We start from the raw sequence: 25779 nt of genomic DNA on the forward strand, positions 1-25779 counted from the left end.
AAGATGCTTTCTTCTGCATACCTGTTGCTGAGCAGAGTCAGACCCTCTTTACCTTTGAATGGGAGAGCCCAGCCACTGGAGGAGAAGTGCCTTTGTGCTGGATCATGCTCCCAATAAGGCTTCAAGACCAGCCCCGCTCTGGTAATGTTCTGGCAAAGGAACCGGAGCCACGGCAAGGTGGACACCCTGGGATTACCCTGCTTCAGTGTGTATGTGTATCAATGACACATTGGTCAGAGCCAATACAGAGTGAGCTGTTTGGAACCAATGGTTGGTCTAGTCAGCCTACTGGGAACTGCAGGTCAGTGGGTTTCAAAGAGGAAGGCACAAAGAGCTCAGGTCAAAGCTCAATGCTTAGGGTTTGAGGCTTCAAGGTGACAGGGAGAACTTGGAACCGATTGGGAAGAGGCTGTTGGCCAGACAGCAGTGCCAAATGAGAGCTGCGAGGGGTTTTGGGAAGGGCAAGGTGGTGCAGAACATGGTCACTGGATGTTGGACTACTGGCTAAGCCTTTATATGACCCTGTAAAAGGGTCCCGGAGAGCTGTTAGAACAGGCTCCAGAACATTGGAAAGGTTGTGACGAGTTGAAAAAGGAAGTTGATGGCAGCTCCAGCTCTGGGCTTGCCTAACGTGACTACGCGTTTTTAGCTCTACATGTGCAAAAGGCAGCAGGTAGCGCTGGGAGCGTTATCTCAGCTGCTGGGGCACTGGAAGCAGCCAGTCCCTTCCTTTTATAAGCAGTTAGATGAAGCAGGTAAAGGCTAGCCTGCTTGCCTATGAGCTGGAGTCACCGCAGCACTGCCCATCAAAAAAAATGCCCCAAAATCAGCTTTAGGACAACCAATAACTGTCCTAGTGCCTCTTGCAGTAACAGCCGTTCTAGAACCAGAAGGACTTCACTGCATCTCTGAGTCCACCAGCAAGAGACCAGGCAGTGCGGCCAGGACAAGATGCTCTTAAACTGGTGACGTCCCTGAACCCTGCCACCCTACTGCCTCTGCCACGTGGCTGTTTGATCACTGTTGAGCGAGTTTTTGCTAGCACACCAGACTTGAAAGACAGACCCTTGGAGAGCCCTGACATGGAATTGTTTGCAGATGGGAGAAGCTTTTACATAACAGAGTAAGATGGGCAGGACATGTGGTGGTGGCTCAGGCTGAAGCTCCCAATACACCGGCCCCAAGAGGCAGAAGTAATGGCTTTGACCTGAGCATTAGAAACTGGAAAAGTGTCACAGCACTATCAAAACTGGCTGGCTACAACAAGGCTTTTACCATCCCATACCAGGTTAACTTCAATAAGTAGTTCCTGCGCCTTGCCCCAGCACAGCCACCTATCCCCCACAAGGTTTCAAAAGTTCATCTACTGTCCAGGTGGTTTCTTCACCCTCTTTCAGGCCAGTCCACCCTGCTTCTTGCCTCTGCTGCATCTGGATCCTTCCTTCTCCGGCTCCTCTTCCAGCCAGCCTCTCCTCATCCAGACCCCCTTCTTCTCTTTGCTTCTCCCACAGCCTCTCCTCCATCCCAGGTGTTCTCTCTCCTCCCTCTGGTTCTTCCAGGTCTCCCTTCATCCAGTGCTCCTCTTCCATACCCCTTAGAGGTATTTAACTACTTAGCAGGAACCAGCCACAGCTGCACATTATCCACGTCAGCCAACACGCCACCCCTGAAGCCAGCCCACAGCTGTGTGTTATCAATGTTAATTAACCTGCCTTCATTCCTCTACAATTCCTCTACAGAAAAGCAGAAGGGATTAAGGTGCCTACAGATTCTAAGTGTGTGTTTGGAGCTATTCATGCTCATGGAGCACTTTGGACAGAAAGAGGACTTGCTCCTGGGGAACACTGGCAAAGAAGGTTTCCTGAGTTACAGAGGTGCAATCAGCGCGTTTGCTTGTTTTAGCAGACACCTTTTCAGGATGGCCAGGAATCAATCACCAATCAGGCGAGGGAAGTCATTAAGAAATGCGACTCAAATTGCTTGTTTGCCTTTGGATTCGCCAGTGTGACCGTTTCGACTAGGAGGTTTGAATTTCCTCCAAATTTGAAAAGATAAACCACTGAAAGAAAAGTGGAAAGGACCGTACGCTGCTCTACTGACTGCCTGCACAGCAGTGCCATCGGGACGAGTCGGCTCCTGAGTGCATCATACCCAAGCAAGGAAAGCGCCTGTGGCAAAACAGTGGACCACTGAGCAACCCGGGAACTGCAAATTAAAATTTTCTGAAGTTTAATGAACTGTACTTGGAATTCTGGGAAATCATATCTTGAATTAGGCTGTACTCAAGGATTAATTTTATATTGTCATATGCTAATAATAGGAGCTGTAGTAGTAACAGAGTGTATCTGGAGAAATACTAACCTTGTAGCGAGGAACGATACTGAAAATTGCTGCCCTTTGCTCGGCGGTAGTGATAGGACAGTGCAGGAACCCTAAGAGGCAGCCTTGGAAGGATCCTTGGCAGGAAAATGCGTATTTTGAATTAATATAGAAAATGAGGCAAATAGTGGACCAAAGCAGTAGGATATCTACTGACCTTCATGAGATTTGGAAACAAACTAAAATTTTACATGAGGTACAAAAGGATAACACTTCTACTGGCTTTGCTGAAAATTGGAAACGGCTGACTTCTTGGGTACCAGATTTAAGTTCAGACATAAAGAAAGTGATTCTACATTGTGATTGTAGGAATTCTAATATTTGTGAGTATATATTATATATAATTCAGTGCACATGGAGATGTTTAGTTTTCAGTGAGCCAACTAATGAAAAGATGAAACTAATACAAGGGAAAAATATAAATTCTTCCCTTATACAGTCTCAAAGAGGGGATTTGATGCAAGAACTATTTACTTAAAAGAAATATGTAAATATCTATAATGAAAAGCAAGAGGTGAAAAGAATTTTAAAAACCAAAGGATATTAATCAACCCCCACGAATAGTTACCAAGCCACGACCTTGGGAGAAGGAATAGACACCATAAATATGTCAAGCTAAGAAATAACGAGATAAGCTCAAGGAGAACCAAATGGTTAATAAAGCCAAACAGAAAATTCCTGGAACTGTGTGTGACCCATCCTAATTAGCATACTAAAAGGTCCACCCTGGGGCAAAGCAAGCCCCCTCCTAACAAAGCCCCCTCCCCACAGGACATGGGCAGTGGGAGCACTGTGTGCTTGAATGGGGGCTCGGCTGCGAGAACCCATGAGAGTCGGGGTGACTGAGCGTGCTTGTAGAAGCACTGGCAACAGCGGCTCAGAGCTCTGAAAGGTTTTACCAGGTGTGAACTGGGGTGGCAGCTGTGTGGATTTACCGCCTAGCACCCATCTCTGGGCAGGGATGCAAGGAATGAGCCCCTGGGCTCTGCGGGGATCCACTCTTGTGTGCCGGGGGAGACCCGGATTTGGAATAATGCTCCCACAGGGCTTGTGTGGCTCTGATCATTCTGGTTGGACTTTTCTGCTTTCTGTCATTGTGACTTTCTTCTCCAGGGAGGGCAGATTCTCAGGTGGCTGTGATTCAGCTAAGTCAGGCTCAGCTTCAGGAAGCCTTTTGTGCACCCAGTGCTTTAATGTCCCTGTAGTCCTTTCCCAAGCCCAGGGCATGGAAACCCCAGCCTGGAGGGAATTCCCATGGCTGAGCCGCAGCCACCCATAGAGATCTTCTCCCCCTTCTCCCCCCCAGGACTTTCCAACTTTGGGCCATGACCGAAGGCTGTTTTGGGGGGCTTTCCTTACATTTCGCTGCTGTAAAACACAGGTGCTAATTTGTGCCCATCACCCCCTGCATCTGAAGCCACGTTGGTGGGATCAGCCTGAGTCCCAGGCTTTGACCCCCCATCTGCAGGGGGTTTCCCCGCACCTTGGCTGGATGGTGGGCACAGCCCAAACCTCTCCCCAGCTCCTGGCAGGACCTCTCTGCTCCTGGGGTGCTGCAGCTGGAGCAGCTCCTTTGGGAGTACCAGAGCTGCTCCATAGGCCCGTGTTGCTGGCAGCACAGAGTATCCAGCTGAGCGCTGACCCCAGATCGGGCTCTTGGCAGATCCCCCCATCTTCAGATAATTCCTGCCTCTGACTCGTTTTTTCCAGGTTGCACAGGATCCCCAGGTATTTACAAAACACTGCTCTGCTTTCAGCTGCATTCAAGGCTTCGGGAGAGGTTTCACCTGAGGGAAGCTGCTCCTCAGCCTGAGCTTGAGCTTTTCCACCCCAGTGAGGACCCCAGGTCACTGTGCTTGCTCGCCCACGTCGCCTTGGCAGCCCCTTCACCAGCCGGGCTTTCCGCACCGTGGGTCTCTAATCAAGACCTGCTTTTGGGCTGCAGGGACCTTACTCCTTCAGGGTGGCTGGGAAGTATTGGTGACACTCCCAAGTGCTCCCAGCTCCGCCAATGCCCAGTACACCCTGCATCCCCCATCTCCTGGGCCATGTGTGGTGCCCCTGCCAGGCCTGATTGCCAGCCCAGCATTGCCCTCCCATCTTGCCACAGGGCTTCTACCTTGATGTTAGGGTGATGGGGACAGGGGAAATGTGGCTCCCCTTTGGCCACAAGACAGATGCCAGGAAAGCTGGCTAGGCCATGCTCCAGGTGACATCCTGCCACCTCTGCCCTCAGGGGAGAGGGCAGTGGGTCACGGCAGCTGTGACCTAGATCCCGTCCCACGCCTCTGTCCTGCCGGGGAAGGTGGTTCCAGAACCAGAGCATGTTGCCAGCCTGAGGTTGCTTAAGAGGGTTGTGGCTGGCAGGTAGAGGAGGAGTCCTCCAGGTGACACAGTGGGAGGAATTTTGAGGGGAGCAGGTGATCACGATGCTTCTGGAAAGTGGCCAGGGCACACCAGTGCTTGCAAGGAATGCTCTGGATGGTTCCAAACTGTGAATAAAAGTGAGGCTGTGCTGCCCTTGGGGGAACTGTGCTTCTCATGCAAGGTGCTGGGGCTTCATGGCAACCACAAGCCCAGGACTGAGGGTGGACCCCCTGGAGCTCAGGGACAGTGGTGGGGATGTGCCCATGTGGCAGGAGGCTGGAGCCAACCTCAGAGCGTGGCAGCAAAGAGGACCCTCCGCTGGGACAGTCCCATGGAAAGGCTGGCAGCGTGGAAAGGAGGTGGCAGGGGACGTTTGCCAGCACAGGCTCTGGGAGCGGGTCTCTGCTGACAGGCTGCTACAGAAGAGGGTAAACGGGACAGCAAGCGTAGCCGGGCTCATCCCTGCTGTCCCCTGCTCCTCCCCACTGCCTGGAAGGGGGCCAGGACAAGATGGGGGCCAGGGACAGGCACCGGAGAGGCGGCCAAGCACAGGGGGACAGGAGTCTGTCCCCGCCAGCCAGATGAACGGCCCGGACCAAGGACACGGCTGTCTTTCCACCGGAGGCACGGAAGCGGTGGGACATGTCACTGCGGGGGGGAGCAGGGTGCAGCCCCCCGGGTGCCAGGGAGGGGAACAGCCAAGCGAAGGCCGGCGGTGAGCGCCCAGAGAGCGGCACGACTCTAAGCGAAGCATCGTTTGGGGTGGCCTCGCCGTGTGCGTGGCCGCCGTGCCCCCTCGTGGCAGCAGGACACAGCTGGTGGCCCCAGGGCTGGCGTGGGCAGGAGCCACGCAGGGGCTGAGCCCGGCTGCAGGCAGGGATGGAGGTGCCAGGGACCACAAGGTGCTCCGGCGGGATCACCTCATCCCCCGCCAGCATTCTCCTGGAAGCGTGGTACCCCCAAGCCCAGCTCTGCTGATGCTCCCCGAGGCTACGTGTGCCCCAGGTCCCCAGCAAATCTCTTGTGACTGCCCAGGAACCTGCCTCCATGCTCAAAGGAGCCTCCAGCATCCTACTGCCCCATCTCCTTCCTGCGGGGGCCACACCTGCCAGGTGTTTTTTTGGCATAAGCCACTTGTGCGGTGGCCAAGCCAAGCACATCAGGCCCACTCAAGGGCAGCGTGTGCCCAGGGCTGGACCGGGGATCCTGGACATATCACCAAGGCTGCAGACAAAACCCAACTGGAAAAAAATAAACAGAGGTTGGCAGAGGCCTTGGCTGCCCCAAGTGCTGCCAAACCACTCAGGGGAGGGGTGGCGTTTCCCAGCACCCTGCCTCGGTTTCCCCCAGCAAGCCCTCAGGAGCAACAGTCCTGGGGTTGTCACCTGTGTAATGTCACTTTGGGTACCTGGGGCATGTGCAGGGAGTCAGGAAGATGCTTTCCTGCCCCTTTCTTCTTTCTGCTGTGCATCTGAGCAGCTCAGCATCGCCTGTCATGACCTTTTGTCCTCTCTGTGCAGATCCAAGTCAAGCACCCAGAGGGGAGGAGAGCCAGACCACGTCTTGGGGCACCTCTGGGACACCTGCAGTTCTTAGCATGGTATCTTGCTGTCTCCAGAGCCACCTGGGAACATCTCAGGCATGTCGCAAGCTGGGGCAGGCTGACGCTGCCTGGCTCCTCCGAGGCCACCAGTGTGTCCAGCCCTGTGGGAGAGGGACAACCCTGGGCAGAGGTTAGCCAGGAGGAAGAAGTTGCCCTGCCCAGTGGAGTTTTTCTTCATTCCTTGAAAGCCACAGAGACCTGCTGCGCGGGATTCGGGGCTGGAGGCAGCGCCGGGGCAGTGCCGAGGTGGAGCTGCCGTGATGGATGGTGACACCATTCCGAAATGCCTCTACCATGGGTGACGGTGCCAAATGCGCTGCAGCTGCCAGAGGGGGACGCTCAGAAACAGTACCCACCCACCATCTAGCACCTGTGGGAGCACTGCAACCAGCACCCACGGTGGCTTTTAATCTGTGCCTGGGATGGTGTGAGCCACACTAGGCCAGGAGGTGGCACGTTCCTGCCTGGACATCTCCCAGTGCCCATGGGGGCAGGCAGGTTCTGCCCTTGCTGCCTTCACATCATGAGGCAGCCTGTCCCCGACAAGCACAGGGAGCTGGTTCCCAGGCTCACAGCCTGGCAAGGGCCAGATTTGCAGAGGGACACGTAGCTGCTGTGCCCTGGACCTGCTCCAGGAGGGGAGCAGCCCTGCCTCGGACCCCAGACAGGTCTGGCTGAAATCCCCCAGGAGAGCTTTGTAAGGGACAGGTAGGGTTGAAGACAGTGTCATGGACCAGTGATTTTGATCTCTTAAAGAATTACTCACAAACAGGGCACATACTCTTGATTTTACCACGCTATGGCCTTGCGCTCCAGCCACTGCTCCTGCCCTTGAGCGTGCAGCCTTGAGCCTAGCAGCAGTCCTCACTCCTTCTGGCAGGGTCCCCCCTGGGTGTCCCTGTACGGAGGGGATCGCACTGTTCCCGGGAATGACTACGGTGCCTGCAAGCCTCAGGGCTGGCTGCTGCAGGCTGAGCACCTGCCCCAGGCAACAGGGCTGGGGATGCAGTAGGAGGGATGCTGGCTTGGCCTGGTGGGTACCACATCACCCCAGCCTCTCAGGCACAGGGACAAGGGACACCAGCAGTGTGTCAGATCACTTTATTGCCACAGCGGCCACGGGCCAGACCCAGTTCCCAGCAGGGGTCTGGGTCCAGCCCCTCGACCCCTCTAATACTGTTGTAAAGATGAACCACAAGTGTCCATGCACGGGTGCTGAGCATCCTTCATCCTGGCCACCATGGAGCAGCTCTGGGACATCGCTCCCATCCTGCTGCCTGCACCTCCGGGAGCTGGAGGCCAGCAGGGAAAAGCAAGGCGAGACCAAGGGTACAGAGCATGCCAATCCTGGAGCAGCAGGGGCTGCCACCATGTCCTGCCCTGGGGGCTGCTGGCGGTGGGGAGCAGCACGAGCCCCCTCAGCCCCCTCAAACCTCCATGCCCGGCGCCTGCCCCAGGCCCAGCGCCTGCACCAGCTCATCGCTGAGCCCGCTCTTCAGCGTCCGTCGCACTGTGGGGAGAGGAGAGGGTGGCACTGGCAGCACGGGCAGCACTGGCTGCCAGGATCCCACCCACCAGGTGCCTGCCCAGACATGGTGGCCCCTGGCATGCTGGGGAGGGGAGGGGTGCAATGGGGTGCAGTGGCATGGTCTGGTCTCAGGGGACATCCTGCTGTGGCCTGATGGGCTCAACAGTGGGGAAGGAGCTAGGCAGGGCATGGGGACAACAGGACAGAGATGGGACAAGGCATGGGGACAGAGCATGGGAACAGAGACAGAGATGGAACAGGGACACAGAGATGGAAAAAAGCATCTGGGCAGGGACCAGGACAGAGTACAGGGACGGGGCCATGGAGGTGGGACAGAGACACTGAGATGGGACAGAATACAGGGACTGGGAAGTGTATGGGCAGAGATGTGCAGGGATGGGACAGGGCAGGGAGGCAGGAACATAGAAGTGGGACAGAGTAGAGGGGCAGAGCATGGGGACAGAGATGGGACAGGGCACAGGGACAGGGGTGGGACTTACAGGACTTCCTATTGCCACGGGACCTCCTGCGCTCCTTGTTGGCGCAGGGCCGGGGGTTAGTGTTGTGAGTCACCGATTTCACAAGCCGGTCCATGATTTCATCCGAAGCATCATCTGGGGAGCTGGGAATGTCCTCCTGAGCAGGAGAGCCCTGGGTTGGGGTGGTGTGCCCTGTCCCTGCATGGGGACAACAGGGATGCTGGCATCAGCCATGTCCAGCCAGCTAGGCATGCCTTGAGTGCCTCTGCCACCCAGCTCCTACCCCGGCTGGCTCGGCTGCGGCGGGCAGGGGCATCTGTGGGGGAGGTCAGCAGGTTCCTCATGCTCTCGTGACCTGCTTCCATCTGCTCCTCGGGGCCACTGGACACCACGGCGGGTGGCGAAGCAACCTCTGCAACGCCGGAGAACTTCTCGGTCTACAGTGGGAGGAGAGGCAGGCATCAGGGACCTGAGGGGCATCACCTGCTGGTGGCAGCCAGCTGAGCATCCCCATACCTCAGTGATGAGCCGTCCCCGGGTCTTGTTGCGCTCACGGTGGGCAGCCCGTTTCTTCTGTTGCAGCAGGACACGCTCCCGGCAGGTACGGTACTCCAGGGCAAACTCCCGCAGGAGCTTGCAGATGGGCATCACCTTCACATCCCGGGCTGTGCTCGCCGGGTACCCCAGGTAGAGCAGGAAAGAGTGAAACCTGTGGGGATGCTGGTCATGGTGAGCCACCAATGGGACTGTGGGGTTTCCACCATATCCCCAGAACCTCAGACCACCAACCTGTTGAGGATGCGCCTGTGCACCACCTTTAACACGATAATGCGCTGGGTGCTGTCCTTAAGGAAGTCTGTCAGCTTGCTCTTCAGCACTGGCTTGGTCTCATGCTTGGCAATCACCTTCAGGTTGTCCCAGGAGGCCCTGCACCTCCGCTCCAGCTGCACCAGGCTGTTGGCCAGCTCATCAAAGTCAACCTGGAAGAGCAAGATGTCAGCCCTTGGCCATGCTGGTGGAGCTGGGCAGCCATGGAACTCACACCCTTACCTTGCCCAGGTGTCATCTCCCTTGCCTCACCTTGGCAGAGCGGGTGATGGAGGCAATCTCTGAGTAGAGGTCAGTGGTTTCTGGGAACTTCTCTACTACCATCTGGCAGAGATGGTGGAGCAGGGACTGCCGGTGCACCGTGTCCTTCACTTCTGAGACTTTCTCCAGGTAGCCCAGCTCAAAGCCTCTGCTCTGAAACCCCAAGTGACTCAGCAGGGCCTCTCCATCCCTCTTCCAGCAGACCTCCAGAGTCTGCAGACCCACTAGGCACCCACCAGCACCACGCAGCCCCAGGCACCACCCCAGGCTTCCCACAATCCCTCCTGGGTACCCATGCACCATGGCTGGTCCTGCCTTTGCAGCACAGACCACGTCCCTCCATGCTCTGCTCCTCACCTGGGAGCCATTCAGGAAGTTGCCCATGGCCAGCAGTGTGGCCAGGATGCATTTGAAGGTGTGATTTCTGGCCAGCTGCTCCATGCCCACCTTCAGATCAAAGAGTGGCTCTGCAATCTCCTGGGTGAGTTAAGAGGCAGGTGAGACTCCTTGGCCACCCTCTCTCCTGGGAGGTTCAGCATTTGCCCTTGCCCATGAGGACAGCCACCTCAAGGTCAACCCAAGCCCATGCTTGCCTTGGGGACCTGCAGCTCGTCCCCAGCCAGGACGGCACCTCCTGTACTTGGACACGGCTGGTCCCCACCAGGAACACACTTGACTCAATGCTCAGCACTGGTGGGGCTGGCAGAGGGGGTGCATGGCTCCGTACCTGCTCCAGGCTCTCGTAGTCCAGCTTGAAGGCCCAGAGCTGGAGCCTGGCCGTGAGGTCACTGATGGAAGACAGGGCGAGCAGAAACTGCTCTGCAGAGCCCAAGGGCACATCAGGGTTGGCCAGTTGGGCCTCCTGGATCTTCTGCTTCTCCTCCTCAGTTGGGACCATGGTCAGGATTTTCTAGAGCAGGCAAAGAGATGTGTCAGACTCCAGACATGCCACCATGGGACATGTCACCCCAGGGCTGGCAGTGGCATCATGGCATGGAGGCCTCCTGACCAGGGGAAATGACCCACATGAGGACCTCAGAGGAACCGAGCTTCTCTGGTGCTCACCTCAATCCCTTCCTTATTGACTGCAAACTCGTCAAAGTTGAGCACAGCTGTCTTGATGATGTGCACGGGTGGCAGCACCGTGAGGCCAATGTTGATGGCATTGCTCCTCTTGGGATCCAGCACCACCACCACCTTCTTCCCATCCATGGCCTTCTGCAAAGAGGGCAGGATGGATGGGGACAGCCAGGCAAAGGGCTCCCCTTCATGAAAACACCATGGACATGGGGAGCTGATCAGGGACCTGGTGGTGAGCCAAACCTGCCCATCACCATCCCCACCAAGGCTCTGGGCTGCAGGTACCCATCCTCAGCATAGGGTAGGGGTGACAGTGCATGCTGCGTGTCCCCACAGGAGCCGACATCCTTCCTCCCACCCCTCAAGTCCCCTCGGCTGATGGGTGCCAGCCCACTGGTACCTTTGAAGTCGACACTTCCTTTGACCGTGACTCAAAGAGATGCTCCAGTTTGGCAGCATTGACTTCAACGTTCTGCAGGGATGCCCACAGGGTCACCTGGCCGAACCTGCCTGGCCCCACAGTGCCATCCAGCTGCTTCAGCTCCTTCCAGAAGAGCTTCACTGTCCTCTTCTTCTTGGCCTGGGAGGGACCATCTGTTGCTGAGGGGCCTGACAGTCCTGGTGGGGGTGGACAGCCGGGGACTGCAGGAGGTGGAGGTGGAGGTGGTGGGCAGCCAGGGACCGCTGGAGGTGGAGGTGGAGGGGGTGGGCAGCCAGGGATCGCAGGAGGTGGAGGTGGAGGGGGTGGGCAGCCAGGGATCGCAGGAGGTGGAGGTGGAGCCATGCATGCTCCAGCACTTGTTGCTTTAATGCTGGGAGGGAGAAAGGAGCCGTTGGCCATGGGCCCCATGTCCAGGATGTCAAAGTCTTCTTCTTCCCCCAGATCAGTGAAGTCCAGGTCCTTGATCTTCAGCTGCACGGGGCTGGCCTCCAGGCGCTCCCACGTCAGCTCCATGTCCTTCTTGATGGGCATCATCCCAGTGTTCTCCAGCTTCTGCGTGTGGGTCTCGGCATCTATGCTAGACATGGCACGTGCCAGCTTGGCATGGGCACTGGACACAGGCCCATCAGGAGCCCTGCCATGGAGCCAGGCACCCTCCTGCTCCTGGCTGCCACCTCCCTTGGCATCCATCTCCACCTCACCCTGGACCATGGGGGATGACAAGACCTCAGGGAAGACCTTCTCCTTCCTCGGCTCTGAGGAGCCCTTGGCATAGAGCATGTCCAGCATAAACTTGGTGTCGGAGGAGATGGTGCCACAGGAGTCAGTGGTGTCCATCTGAGCCAGGCGGGACCCTGCAGGGAGAGGGGGAGAGGCTGAGACAGCCTGCTCGGAGTGGGGCAGGTGCTGCTGGGCTGCACGTAGGGTTGGGGTCCTGCTCCCCAGCAGGGTGTGCTCGGACACTGGCGTAGGGAGTTGGCACAGGGAGGTACCACCCAGCTCCTCTATGGCTCTGGGTATCACAGGCATGGGCTGGGGACGGAGGGGCCACTAACACCCACCCCAGGCACCCCGACGAGCCCAGAGCCAGGAACACACACCCCAGCAGCACCTACTTATGCTGGGTGGCTCCATCCTGGGCTCAGGGGTGCTGCTGTCCCTGTCCCATGCAGGAACAGTGGGATGCTCCAGCGCAGTGTCACCAAGGACATCGAGCCGTCCCTTGGCCATAGAAGAGATCTTCTCCTTCTGGGCTGCAGCCAGGTTCTCCAAGAAGCGAGCTCTGCAAGACAGGGGCGGGTGTTGGCTGGGAGCAATGAAGGGATGGGGATGACAGAGATGATGGGCAAACCATGCCATGCCACACTGCACAGCCAGCCCCACAACACCGAAACCCCCTGCACTGGCCACACTGCATACGGCACCGGGAGGGTTCAACCTCCTCTGAGCCCTGCAGAGAGACAGGTGACGCCACCGTGGCTTGGGGACAAGGATGCGGCAGCCCCATGGGAGCCAAAGGCTCGTGCTGTCAGGGTGCCACCATCACCTGTTGGTCCCAATGGACCTGGTGCTCACTGCAACCCTTGTCCAAAAAGCTGCAAAACCCAGGAGGGCACTGGGGCACAGACCGGGGGGGGCCCTCCTGCTCCTCATGCCCTGTGTGGCCGGAGCCCAGATGTCTCTGGCCAGGCACCAGCCCGAGGAAGCGCATGCCTGGAGACACACGCATGCCTCTACTTACTCAAACTTCCTCAAAATAGGCTTGTCCCCATGCAAGGAGGGGGCATCCTCCCGCCTGAGGGAAAACAGGGGTTAGCCCCCACCGCTGGCAGCCCCCTGGGGCTTGTGGCTCCTGCACACACCCGCCTGGCAGCCCTGCAGTGTGCGACCCTCGCCCTGCTGTTACCCCACGGCCCTGGGGTTCATGGGGAGCCAGGGGAGCCCCAGCAAGTCCCCACCTGCATAGCACTGGGTGCTGGTGAGACGGGGCACCATCCCCCCCGACCAGAGCCACCTGGTCTGCCACCAGGATGGCAATGCCAGCCCCCTGCCAGCCCCCAGGTGGGCTCTGCCACCCCCAGCAGGGACACCTCACCCCAGAAGCCGGGGATCAGAGGGTGCCATCACTCCGTGGGGGTTGCTGGTGATGGGGGAGCAGACTGGGGTCCCCCAGGCAGGGTTCGGAGGGAAGAGACGAGGGATGGGGGCAGTGAGATGGGTGCAGGGGGCAGCGAGCGGGCCAGGGCAGTGCCTGCTCCCACCAGAGCACCACACTGGGAGGAAGCACACAGATGCAGAAACCAGGCACTTACCAGACAGGGGCAGTTTGGCACAGCCTGCAAAAGGAAAGATAGAAAGAGTGGGCAGAGGAGAGGGCAAGCGTGGGTAGAGGAGGAGTGAGGAGGAGCTAGAGCAGAGACATGCATGCCCGAAAGATGCCCTGTGGAACCCCTGGCCAGACCCTCTCAGTTGCCCGCTCCCCTGTCACACTTCCCTCCAGCCCCAGACCTTCCTTCCCCCTGGGACTAGGTGCACCCCACGCTCCTGGGAGCCTCCTCCTGCCACTCCAGGGGGACCCCCCCCCCATGCACCCAGCCTCTCCTGGCTCCTTACTTGTAGATGCTGCGCTCGCCTGAGCCTGGGGACTGTTCCTTCTTGGCCTGGGGGGAGGCCAGGGCCAGCTGCATGCTGGATGCACTGTTGCAGATGGTGCTGGGACAGGGCCTGGAAGAAGAGGTGACATGAGCTGAGAGCAGGTCCCACAGGGCCACCCTCCACCCTGGCACCAGCAATGGACTCAAGTGCTGCTCATGCTGCATCTCCACTATCATGACAGCATCCTCATGGGCTACCTCCAGCCGCACTCACTCTGCTGGGCTGCTTGGCGCAGGGACAGCCAGGGTGTCCTGGGTGGGGGGCTCCTCTGGGGTGCCAGGGGACGCTGGCAGCGGCGGGGCACCAGGGCTGGGCTCCATGCAGCTGCCCTGGGATCGCCACCCACGCCGGCCCTCTTCTGTCCTCCTCCGCTCCTTGCGTCCCCCCGAGGGCGGCTCTTCCACATCATCCTCCAGCTTGAGTGCGCTCTGTGGAGGGGCAGGGAGGGCATGGCACCCGGCACAGCACCCCTGCCACCCCATGCACCCACTCTCCCTGCTGCCATGGGATGTGGCACATGGCCAGACCCTGCGGGAGCCCCACTCACTTCGTAGAGCGTGAACTGCTGCTTCAAGTCGAGGTCGGTGCCCTTGCTGCCCAGGTACTGCTGCACCACTCTCTCCATGCCCTGCTTCTCCAGGCAGTCCGTCACGTCGTAGAAGGTGTCCTGGTCCGGGAGGGCTGCCAGCGTCTGAGCAGGACCAGATGGACACTGCTGGGACTGGGGTGACCCACACTGAGCCCTGCCAGCATGGCACTACAGGGACACCTGCCACCCTCCCAGACCTTGTTGATCAGCGTCATGGCGAACACCAGCAGCTCCGTGTCAGCCCCATTGCGTTGTTCCAGGATGGCCATCAGGCTGGACCACGGACAGGTGCCTGGGAAAAGCGGCACACGCAGGTGACACACAGGCTGGGGGACATGCCATCCCCAAGCAGGGACCTCGCAGGAGGCTGGGGCTGCACCCACTTCTCGCCTGGTCCACGGTGTTGACGGCGCGAATGAGGAGCAGGGCGTTGGGCTCTGTGTACTCCACAAACACCAGCAGCAGCTTCAGTGCCATCTTCACCACCAAGCGAAACTGGGACAAGGGATGGCGGCTGGGATGGCAGCAGTGGCAGGAGGCTGCCAGCGCGATGCGGCGGCACTGTGGGGTGGCCATGCCCATACCCTGGGGCTGGGGGCTTTGCCATGGGGCTAAGGACCAGCCTGCAGCTGTGATGCTGATGGCTAAGGGGCACTGGGAAAGGACCTGGAGCAGGACCCTCTCACTCAAGCTCTGCACCCAGGAGCACATGAGGACAGGGAGCTCTGGGGACCCTGAGTGATTTCCAGATGGATGGGAGCAGGACCCAACACATGCAAAGGTACAAGGGCACCAAGCCCAAAGGCAGAGGGTGGGGTAAGTCCCCTGAGGGACAGTGCGAGGGGACAGCCACAGGCGGGGAAGGGGGATGCAGCAGGGGCACAGGCAGACCAGAGGGGCAGCAGGGGCTTACCGGGCTTCCCGACAGCGTGTACAACCACTGGACGGTCTCGTTGTGGTTGATGACACCCTGCATCCCATCCACAAAGAGCATGATCTGGCTCAGGGCTGCAAGGCAGAGAACGGGCAGGGTCACAGCGCAGCGGGCAGGGCTGCAGCGGGCAGGGCTGCAGCGGGCAGGGCTTTCCTATCCCCGCACAGCATTGCCATGCCAAGGGCAAGCTCTGGCAGCTGCCCGTAAGCTTGCCCAGGAAAACTTTCTGGCTTAGCCCTCCTGAGTGCCAGCCTTCCTCCCTGGGGACGAGAGGTGCCCTGTACCCAAATACCAACCCCGGAGGATGTAGTTCTGGTAGTTCTGGTCAGCCTCTGCTCCCACTTTGATCAGGCACGTCAACCCATCCAGGTTCACGAACTCCGGCACCAGGTCCTTGTCCTCCTGCGGGGCGAAGGCCAGGCGTTACCCTGGTGTGGGGAGGCAGCCAGCCCTGGGGGAGCCCCCCTGCCCCCCCTACTGCACCAGCATCACCATACCTGGAAGAGCTGCTTGAGGGAGAAGAGTGATCGCCGCAGCTCTGGCCCCTGCGAGTTGTACAGCTTCTCTGGAAGGGAAGGAGAGACGGGGCACAACGGCCTCACCCACAAGGGCTCTCTGCTGACCTGGGGCTCTGAAATGCTCCCAGCTGCCTGGGAAAGCCCCCCATCTCAACTCAACCCCAGTGCCATCACCCCAGGATGCTGGCATTGCCCCTGGCTGTGCGACATGCAGAGGTGGAAGCAGCTGCAGTGCCACAGCTACTTATTTCAGCCCTGCCACTTTCCTATTTACTTTTTTTTTTTTCTTTTTTTTTTTTCTGTCCAGAAATGACATAAATATCCCCCTTGGTTTCCTGTGCAGAACTGAAACAGGAACACGGGCAGGAGGCTGAGCTACTTTTAGCCATCCTTCTGTGGGCAGAGCCCTGCCATGGTCCCAGAGCCCCCAGCAGCCCCACGGCTTTGGGAAGAGCTGCAGGATGGGGACATGAAGGACAGCAGTGTGACACTGCCTGCTCAGGGACAGAAGGACAGTCACCAGGCTAGAGACTATGTGCTTACAGGGATGGTGCCTGTGGGCAGGAGCCAGCACAGAGCAACTGGGGCAATGGGAAGCTGGAAAGCCCCACCTAAGCAAACAGAGAGGCCAGAGCCATTGGGAATCAGCACTTCCTGCATCCCCAAAACAAGTTAACTGAGCATCACAAGTTATTTGGGTCAGGCTTAGAGCTATAACAAGCCAAAAGCAAGCTGTCCAAGGAGCCCTCCAGACATGCTGATGAGAGCTCTGTAAAACACAAGGTCCTGGCAGCTTCCTCCACCAGCTTATCATCTGCTTGTCAGAGCAGCCGAGAGGGAAAGCAGAGCAGCACAGGGCTCAGCCGGAGCCTGGGAACAGCCGGCAAAGAGCATGACCCCAACCCCAGCCTTCCTGCATTACTCGGCTGCAGCCCTGCACAGCCAGCTGATGCCCGGCCAGCATTGCTCTGCTCAGCACTTCTTTTCCCCCTGCTAAGGGGAAAAAAGGCTTGAGACTCCTGAATATCTTGCAGAACCTCCAAGCAGGCTGTCAGAAGCCATGGCAGCAGTTTCTGCTGCGCAAGAGCTATTTGTATCCTGCAAAGCTATATTTAGGGCTTGTCTGAATGACCCAGAATATCTTCAGTGGGTGGTGGGCTCCCAGCTGAAGAGGCAGAAGTCTCCAATATCTGAGGATGGAGGGCATTAACCCAGTGGGTCCCCACCAGCCTCACGGGGACCATGTCCCCTGCATCTCTGGGAGGGGTTATCGGGTGGGAGCAGCCCTGAGCCATATTGCTCCCTCTCTCCATCACAAAAAGCCCGGCCAGAACTCATTGTGGAGGCTGACCCCCCTCATCTGGGGGGGGCTGAGCCGCTGGACCCACACCAGCCTGGAGGAGGGAGCAGCCCAAACTCACCAATGATGGCATGGACTCGGACGGAGAGCTGCGTGCGCAGGATCAGGGTCGGCCGTCTCCCCTTCCTAGGGTGGGCGAAATGCTGTGTGAGCACCTGCAGTGGGACCCCCACGGCCCTTTGCCTGCTGCGCTCACACGCAGGCGGGGCCCCTGTGTCCCATCTCTGGAGGGCTCAGCCACCCCATGTGCCTCACCTGACCTCCTCGTAGAAACCCTCCAGATCATCCTTCTGCTCAAGCAGGGATAAGTCAAGGTCCAGGTAGTGTCCAGAGGGTGAGACCTGCAGTGTGCAGTCCTCCAGCTGGGGATGCAGAAAGCCCGGCTGAGCCCCCGTGCCCACCACAGCCCCCCCAGCTCCTGGAGGTTGCTACATCCCTGGGTCACCCTCCTGCCCATGTCAAACCCACCAGGCAGCCACATCCCCGAGCAGGGTGGCAGGTCCCACCCTGTCCCCAAGCACTAGCCCTGTAGCAAGACGCCCTAGCACCCTGTGCCCAAGCCTGGCAGCGGATTGGGGCGAAACATGGAGCCTCAGGCTGCGAAAAGGCAGAGCGAGGGCGGCCCCACCGCCGCCGGGCTCCTCAGCCATCCCTTGGGTGGGAGCCACGGCAAGAGGCTGATCCACTCCCTGGGGCTCCCCTTAGTCAGCCGGGTGCGCCCAGGGCAGGATCTGCCTCCTCCCAGGCCTGCTGCCTTTGCCTGGGCAGATGAATCACCTTTGTCTGTGACAATTAGGTCTGTAGGAACTGCCAAGGCCCCCGGCTGGCCAGGGACACCCCAAACCAGAGCATATTCCACAGGGATGTGCCCTGGCTGATGGAGCCTCTGGCTCAGCCCACAGTCCCGTAGCAGCTTCCAGCAGGACAGGGAAAAGCACATCCCAAGGCAAGGCTGGAGTGAGGGCATCTCCCCTGAAAGTCCACATACAGCACCCATGGCGCACCCCAGCTGGTAGGCACGGCACCCCAAGGTGGTCCAGGCACAGCTGCTGCAAAGCCCCTGAGTCACCTGGGACCCAGCAGTGCCCCACAGCACCCAGACAGGTCTCCTGCATGAGCTCTGGATGGGACCCAGCAGTTCACCCTCCAGGCATGTGCAGAGGCAGAGGGAGGGCAGCGCCTGCTTGGTCTTGCCAGCACCCCTGCCACTCCAGCGCATCTGGACCGTTCCTAAAGCATTCGCAGCCATCCCCCCACCCCCAGCTCACCTCACCTCCAAAGAACTGATGCTCCTTCCCAAATCTGCACAGCAGTGCTGTGTAATCACCTGGGGAGCTGAGGACTGGGCATAAACCCCCATTATTATTGCTGCTACTGATGCAAAAAAAAAGCAAGCAGCAAAAACAGCAACAGGGGAGAGAAGTGGGACTCACCAGCCATCTAAAAACCTACCTCAATTTCAGCCCCAAATTGCAAAAAACTTCGAGCTGAGTGCAGAAATACTTGGTGGCTGAGGAGCTCAGGTGGGGACAGTCACAGCTCCTCTGCCTTTACCACTGATGCTGTTCAGTGCCGTGGCCCTGGCCATCCTCCAGCAGGCTGGAGACCCACAACAACACTAGGTACGGCGCCTGCATCTTACTGGGGTCGCTTTCAATGAAAGCCCCATGTCTTCAAGTCAGAACATAGTGCAAGAGCTCGCATGTACGACTTCACCGTGAGCGTGATGTTAAAACCAGAGGGCAAAGGAAAAATGCCACGTGCACTAAAATAATTAATGACCCTGACTAAGCCTCGGGATAACAGGCAATTTGGCAGGGTACTGCTGTTGGGCTGGACTCCCTTGTCAATGTTTTTAGTATCCTGTCTATCTCCAGTAGTTGCTGGCCACACCAGCCGGCCATGGCAACATGCACCAAACACAGGCTGCTGGCACTGGGCAAGCGCTCCTGGCTGCCAGCTCTGCCTCCACAGCGGGTGTTGCTAATGCTGACCCCATGCAGAGTTTGTTTGCCGGGGAAAAGCCTCAATTCCTCCACAGGAACAGGCTTTCCTGAGCATCCCTGCATCCTCCTGGGCACTCAAACACAGCAAAGAGTAACTCACAGCTCCAGCACAAAAGCTTTGCTTCCTCTGGGCTGCCAGAGCCCCAGCAAGCCGGAGTTAACACCCCCAGCTCCTACCAGGGGGCTGGTGACATGTCCCAGCTGGTGGGGAGGCCAAGCCCCTGGGACTCCACCCCTTGTGTTTCCCATGTGAGCTTGAGCACCGGGCCTGGGTTTGGCTGTGACCCCCCTGGTGAGCACCAGCCCCCGGGGATGGAGACAGGATGTCCCAGGCTCACGCTGCCCTGCCAAACATCCCAGGGTGGCACTTCTGTGCCAGGGAGCACGGACTGTCCCAGCACAGGGGTTACTCTGGTTATTCGGATGAGGGGTTTAACACTGGTTATTCGTATGAGGGGTTTACACCATGCAGGATCTGAGCCGGGACCTGGGGGCTGTGCTGCTGGGGATGGCACATTGGGGTCACAGGGCACTGACAGCTCCCGCCGCGGGGCAGCTGTGATCCATCTGCCTCCTGCCTGTAAAACCATTTTAAAATGAGCTGGGCTTCACGGGCCATGGGGACTTGCAGGCAAAGCAGAGCTGACTGAGGAGAGCATCCCACACTCACACCTCCCGCCCATGGCTCCCGGGAGCCCCAGCCACCTCACAGCAGCACTGATGTCCTTCATCCCCTGCATGGGGAGGTTCCGGGGTCTTGCTGAGGAGTAGATGCTGATGCCACCCTCAGTCAGGGACAAGGACCCCAGGGCCCAGAAAGCTTTTCCCTGCCTGTGTTAACCCCCGCCACTATCTACCCTGATGCCTCAAACGTGAGATATGGGGAAGGTGGGAACACATGGATCTCCCTGATCCTACTAACACCCATCAGCAGTGACTGTCTCTGAAGCTCAGCAAGAACACACGTGCCAGGCAAGCAAGACTCCAGGGAAAGCTGGCTCCCCCTGGAGTGGGACTGCCCCCCCCGCAACCATGGGGGTGTGATGGAGACATGTTCACCTCTGAGTCTGAGAGATCCTCCATCCACAGCTGAACTCATGCCACCCACCACGGTACCCATCACATTTTCCTGCTCACCCCTATCACGGCATCCCCACGCAGGAGGATGCACTGAGGCCGGGCACTGAATAGCTGCTTTATCTGCCAGCAGAGGAAACACTTTTCAACCCCCTCTAACCCTTTCTGTGGTAACAATTTCCCAATGTTGCTGAAGCTCTTCTAGGAAGGCTATGGGGAAATTACAGAAAAAATACATTATTTGCTTCTGCTTCAGCAGTTAAACACAAGGCACTGGTGGGTCAGAAACGCCCGGCATCTCAAGCCTCTTCTCACCGCCCCCCCCCCCCGCTCCAAACACATGGGGACTGATGGTTTACAGAGCTATGCCACAAGAGGAACCCCAGTCAGCAACCAGTGCCTTCGCTGCGGTTCGGTTTCAGGGCTCAGAGGGGTGTTCATTGCCAGGGCACTCGGTTGCTGCCTCCTGCCCACTCCTGCCTGACAGATGGCAGCAAGTGGATGGGAGCACTGCCATTGCCTTATCATGGGGGGAAAAAATACCCAGGCCAGGAGGGATCTCTGGAGGTCACCCAGAGCTGGCCCAGAACTGCACTCGCTCGCACACGTCCCCCTTGTTGTTCATTAAGAGATCTCTCATTTCTCATCAACAGCCCCATGGCAGTGGGAGGACCCCAGTCCCAGTGAGCAGCTGGTGTCCCAGCAAAGCCACAGCACAAACACCTGGCTGCAGCTCCCACCCAGGGACCCACGCAAGGATGGTGCTGGGGAGCACCAGAGGCTGCTGAGCACTGGCACTCGGCTCTAAGCCTGGCAAGCAGCAGACAGCAGAATTGAGAAGCGGTTAAGCTGGGGGGACCGCAGTGCTGCTGAGGACCCATCTGACCGCTTTCATGCCTGCCAGAGGTTAAGTGGGGCAAAGAACCTCAGTGAAGCCCCCCCCCCCCGAGGCAGTTTGGCAACAGGGCTGGTGGGATGGGGCTTGTGCACTTCATGTGTGCACCGAGGTCACCCCAGCAGCTTTCCTTTATCAAGCCCAAGAGCTCACAGAGAGCTTATGGCACTGAGGCCAACAAGCTGTTTGCTTTTCCCCAGGTTTCCGGGGGAGGAAGGGAAAAGCAAAGCTCCAGGCCACTGGGTTTTGCAATTGTTTGGAAAAAACCCTAGATTCAGAGGTGAGATAGTGCCGGGGGCAAGGGAGCACAGTGGCCTTTGGGGACTGAGGGGTCAGCCAAAAAAATGTGCACTGTCAAAACCTGCCTGCAGAGGTTCAGAAAACCCCCACACCCAGCATGAGCATCACCCAAGGGTACTCAAAAAATGCTGGAAAGCAGGAGAAGATAGTATCGGCCTGGAGCTGAACAATGCTGTAGCAGCAAACAAAGCAGGAAGGTATTTTCAAGCACAAACATGCTTTCCGGAGAGCATGAAAAAGTCATCAGCAGCGGGTTGTGCTCGGGGAGAGGAAGCACCGACAGTGTCACAGGGCAGGACAGGCTGTTCAAGGCAGCAATGTCAGCACGAGAAACCTCCTGCTCATCATCTCTAGGCTGCTCCTGGCTCAGGGAGAAGCTTTGCTGTGCCCAGGGAAGCAGGACCTGGCTGGTTCCCCATAGCAGCTCATCCCCTGGGTGCCTGCGGTTCAGTCCTCTGACAAGGTGGGGACCCCCAGTCCAGCTGCCTCCCAGCCATTGCATCCTCTTCCTCTTGGTGCTTTGCAGCTCCAGGCACGCTGCCTGGCAGGACAAGCCTGGCACCGGGCAACCTCAGCTGAATTTTTTTACAGCCCGTTCCTTGGGAAAAATCTGACTGTTCATTTACTAATTTTAGAACAGCAAGTAATGGAGCTGAGTACTACCTGGCACAAAGGGCACCAAGGAGGTTTCAGCTGGTGGTGCCAGGGTAACGACGCCTGCGTGGCTTTGGGGTAGCTCTGAATTTGGACCGACCCGGGTGGTTCGGGAGACCAGCCTCTCTCCACAGGGTGTAAATCCTGCTGCAGGAGGCTCCTGATGAACACATACATCAGCTCATAGAAACACCAGCCAGTATCTCAGTGTGTCAGGCTGGGATGTACCACAGCCTTCGCTGGCTCAGAAAGCTCTGTGTAATAAAAGCAGCATGGTTTATAACCTATATAAACCAGGAATCTGGCTCGTAAGCCCAGAGCAGGGTCCTAGCTGCTCACTTGTGATTTTAACAGGGGTCATGCAGGAAAACTACAGAAAGAAACATCCAGAACCTGGCTTAGGCAGAGAACAGAGCCTGAAATCCCAGGATCAATGCACCTCTGCTGGGTGCAGGACCTCCTTGCAATGCTCCCGCCCTCGGGAACGCCACCTCTAGCCCCCCATTCCCCCGTGCCACCACCCCAGGCTGGCAATCCCGTTAGAGCCAGCTCCTGCCCAGGGAGGAGAGCACGTCTGAAATTTGAGTTTGCTCCATTTGTCATGTCTCGGCTGTTTGCTCCCAAACAAACTCCGTTTAGTCACCACCTAAAAATCCCATGACGGCAATGACATGAGACACTGCCACTTTGCTCCAAGAAAAATGAAAAGGGGAATAAAAGGGAAGTTTTTTGGGGTACAGGCAAAGGTCTTGCAGTGATCCCCCCTCCCCTGGCACGCCAGCGAGCCTGGTGCCAGGCACACTGAGCTGGTTTCCCCCTCCTGCTGCCCCCACCTCTCCTGTCCAGCTCAGGACAGGGCACATTCCCCCTGCCTGCCCGGGTTCGTGCCTCCCTTGCTTGCACTCCCGCTGTGCTGCAAGACAGAGATACTCAGCCCTTGCCAAAGCTCTGCTGGGTCCCACATTCGTAAGGAGGAAAACAAGCCCATCCCCACCCTGTGAAGGGTGCTCTGAAAGCATCATGCCAAGAGAAGACACCCAGGAGGGAGGGTCCCTGGTCTCCTCTGCTCCCCAGCCTGGGTCGGGCCTCAAGGCACGCACACAAGAAGGCACTTCAGCTTCAGCCTCTGCCTTCCTCCTGGCTGAGGAAATTGCTCAGCATGAGTTTCCGTGCCGCTCTGTGTCGCACCGGAGGAACGAGGGGCTGGTGGCCCCGCTGTCACCCCCCCAAGGCCCACGTGCTGCAGCGAGCACGACGCTGGCCGGGTCCCCGGGCTGCAGGAGCCAGGGTCTCCCATCAAGGGTCGAGGCTCAGCTCTGCTCACCGCAGCTGGTGTGGAAGGGGGATGCTGGGGTGGGAGCACGCTGTCCGGCTCAGCCCCAACGACAAGGGGATGGCTGCCGGCCCCCATCCTGCTTCCCCCTGCCCTGGTTCCTGCCCGCTCTGAGCAAGCACAACCTCTTCCTCCCCGCCGACTCATCCGGGGCCGGCCGAGAGCTGGCATCTCCCGCCAGGGTTCACGGATTCCGCCGTGACTCACGCCGGGAGCGCTGCCCGGGCTGCGGCGGGGACCCTGCGCCCCGGCCCCCGCCGCCCCGCTCCCTCCAGCGCGCATCCCCCCGCCCCGCCGTCCCGGCGCTCCCCCGCCCGCCCCCGGACCCCTCACCGGCAGCGGGGCCCCGAGCAGGCGGTGCAGCGCGGGCAGCTGCGCTCCTAGGGCCAGCGCCTCCGCCACGGCGTAAACCGGGGCTCGCCGCGGCTCCGGGAAGCTGCCGCAGCCGAAGGGGTCCGCGTCCTCCAGGTACTGCACCCGGCAGGGCACCGCCGCCTCCGCCATGGCAGCGCCGCCGCCGCGCGCTCGCTGCCGGGGAGGGGCTCGGGGAGGCGGGAGGGCCGCTCTCCTTGGCCACGCCCCTCCGCCACGCCCCTCCGCCACGCCCCTCCGCCACGGCCAGCGGCAGCGTCAGCTCGGGGCTCGGCGCGCCCTCCCGCGGCTGCCTCCCGCCTCGGAGGGATGCTCCGCTGTCAGGGATACTCCACCGGGATGCTCCGGTGCCAATGATGCTCTGCCGGGGTGCTCCGGTGTCAGGGATGCCCCAGTGCCAGGAATGCTCCAGCGTTAGGGATGTTCCACTGGGATGCTTAAGTGTTAAGGATGCTCCTCTGTCAGGGATGCTCTGCCGGGATGCTCCAGTGTCAGGGGTGCTCTATTGTCAGGGATGCCCTACTGTCAGGGATGCTCTCATGCCAGAGATGCTCCACTGTCAGGGATGCTCCACTAGGATGCTCCAGTGACAAGGATGCTCCACCGGCGTGCTCCGGTGTCAGGGGTGCCTCGGTGTCAGGGATGCCCCATAGGGATGCCCCGGTGTCTGGGATGTTCCAGTGCCAGGGATGCTCCACTGTTGAGGATGCTCCATTGGGATGCTCAAGTGTTAGGGATGCTCGGGTGTCAGGGATGTTCTGCTGGGATGCTCTAGTACTAGGGATGCTCAACCAGGATGCTCCAGTGCCAAGGATGATCTGCCAGGGTGCTCTGGTGTCAGGGATGCTGCAGTGTTAGGAATGCTCCACTGTCGGGGATGCTGCACTGGGATGCTCCAGTGTCAGGGATGCTCCAGGCCCTGGGGAGCTCCACACTGCTGGGCAGGGCTGCTTGGTGGGTAGCTGGGCTGAACCCCCCCATGTGGTGGGGGAGACGGCAGCAGAGGGAGGAGCTGCCCTGCCCCAGGCAGCCCGGAGCTGGGGGTGCAGCAGCACCAGCAGGGCAGCTCAGTGTCTGCAAGGCCAGGGCTGGTGCTAACAATGGTCCAAGACGGGTCATGTAGTGTTCATCATCACGGCTACGGTGGGCTTGGAAGGGAGCACACAAAGGAGAGCCAGGACCCCTGGGAGGACCCAGGGGGGACTTCGGATGCACCGGGGATGGGACTAGGCTCATGGGAAGGTCTCATGGCTCTTGGACTTAGCATGAAGCATCGCTGGGCATGCTGAGCACAACCCAACAAGGCAAAAGCAATTTTTCTTTCCAACTGATGACCTGGGCAGTGCTGATGGCCCAGTGCAATGGAAAGGCAAGCAGCGAGCCTTCCACTCGCTTCTGGCTCTGGCCTGGGCTCCCAGTGCGAGTAAGGTGTGAGCAGAGTAGGGGGGAGCTCCACAGAGACACCCAAGCACAGGCTGGGTCCAAGAGGCCATGGCGGCAGGGTATGACCAGCCTGGGGGAGGCAAAGCAAAGGAAGGTGTTTAATTACACCTTTGTCAACTTAAAAGGGGAGCAGGAGGCAGGCTCTTCCCTGCGGCATCCCTTGCAAAGCCATTCCTGCGCTGCCTTTCCTGGTAGGAGCCGGCTGGCAGGGGTGGCAGCAGCAGGCTGCTTTCCCCAGCCATTTTCTTCCACTGGCAAATGCTCCCAGCAAACGCTCGCTGCACATTTGTGCCTGGTCGGAATGCTGGGAACAGGTGACACTGCCGGGGGGGGTGTTCTGCAGTCTGTTCCCCCTGGGCCAGCGGGCTCTGCCTGGCACTCAGCATCTGAGGGTGCCTGTGCCATAGGCAGCACCAGCCAGATGCTCAGCCTGGCCAAGGTGTCCTTCTGTTGTGGCTCCAGGGACACAGCTCAGAGCTGGCTCCTCATGAAGCACACTGCCAGTGTCCCTTCCTTTGCCCTGCCAGGTGGCACCCATGCTGCTTGGGCATTCCTTGCTGCCACCCCCACCCCCCACCCCCCCCCAGGGACACGGGGCCCTGGATCTGGGAGCCACAGGGATGGGATGTGGGAGACAGGGCACCTCCTGGGGCATGGGGGATGGCCCAGGGTCAGT

At 59.0% G+C, this 25779-nt stretch overlaps 1 protein-coding gene across 3 annotated transcripts; it reads right to left on the bottom strand.

Moving 5' to 3' along the window:
• Positions 1-7433: 7433 nt before the first annotated feature.
• On the bottom strand, positions 7434-23847 carry FHOD1 (formin homology 2 domain containing 1). 3 transcript variants are annotated; one of them, XM_080410921.1, is made up of 24 exons: positions 23622-23845; positions 17279-17385; positions 17085-17149; positions 15643-15710; positions 15442-15547; positions 15125-15219; positions 14595-14706; positions 14409-14503; positions 14170-14313; positions 13836-14050; positions 13581-13691; positions 13280-13303; positions 12709-12762; positions 12083-12249; positions 10926-11821; positions 10511-10663; positions 10173-10355; positions 9803-9922; positions 9437-9598; positions 9146-9336; positions 8873-9065; positions 8640-8793; positions 8378-8554; positions 7434-7859 (listed from the first exon to the last, which is right to left on the bottom strand). In XM_080410921.1, the coding sequence occupies exons 1-24, from the start codon at positions 23790-23792 to the stop codon at positions 7777-7779; spliced, it is 3846 nt and encodes a 1281-aa protein (XP_080267047.1). In that variant the 5' UTR covers positions 23793-23845; the 3' UTR covers positions 7434-7776. The 3 variants fall into 3 exon arrangements, with proteins under 3 accessions (XP_080267047.1, XP_080267046.1, XP_080267045.1); XM_080410920.1 differs by lacking the exon at positions 9437-9598 and having other exon boundaries at positions 23622-23847; XM_080410919.1 differs by lacking the exons at positions 12709-12762; positions 13280-13303.
• Positions 23848-25779: the final 1932 nt, after the last annotated feature.

The sequence above is a fragment of the Falco punctatus genome, assembly GCF_963210335.1.
Source record: "Falco punctatus genome assembly, chromosome: 14".
NCBI classification, from domain to species: domain Eukaryota; kingdom Metazoa; phylum Chordata; class Aves; order Falconiformes; family Falconidae; genus Falco; species Falco punctatus.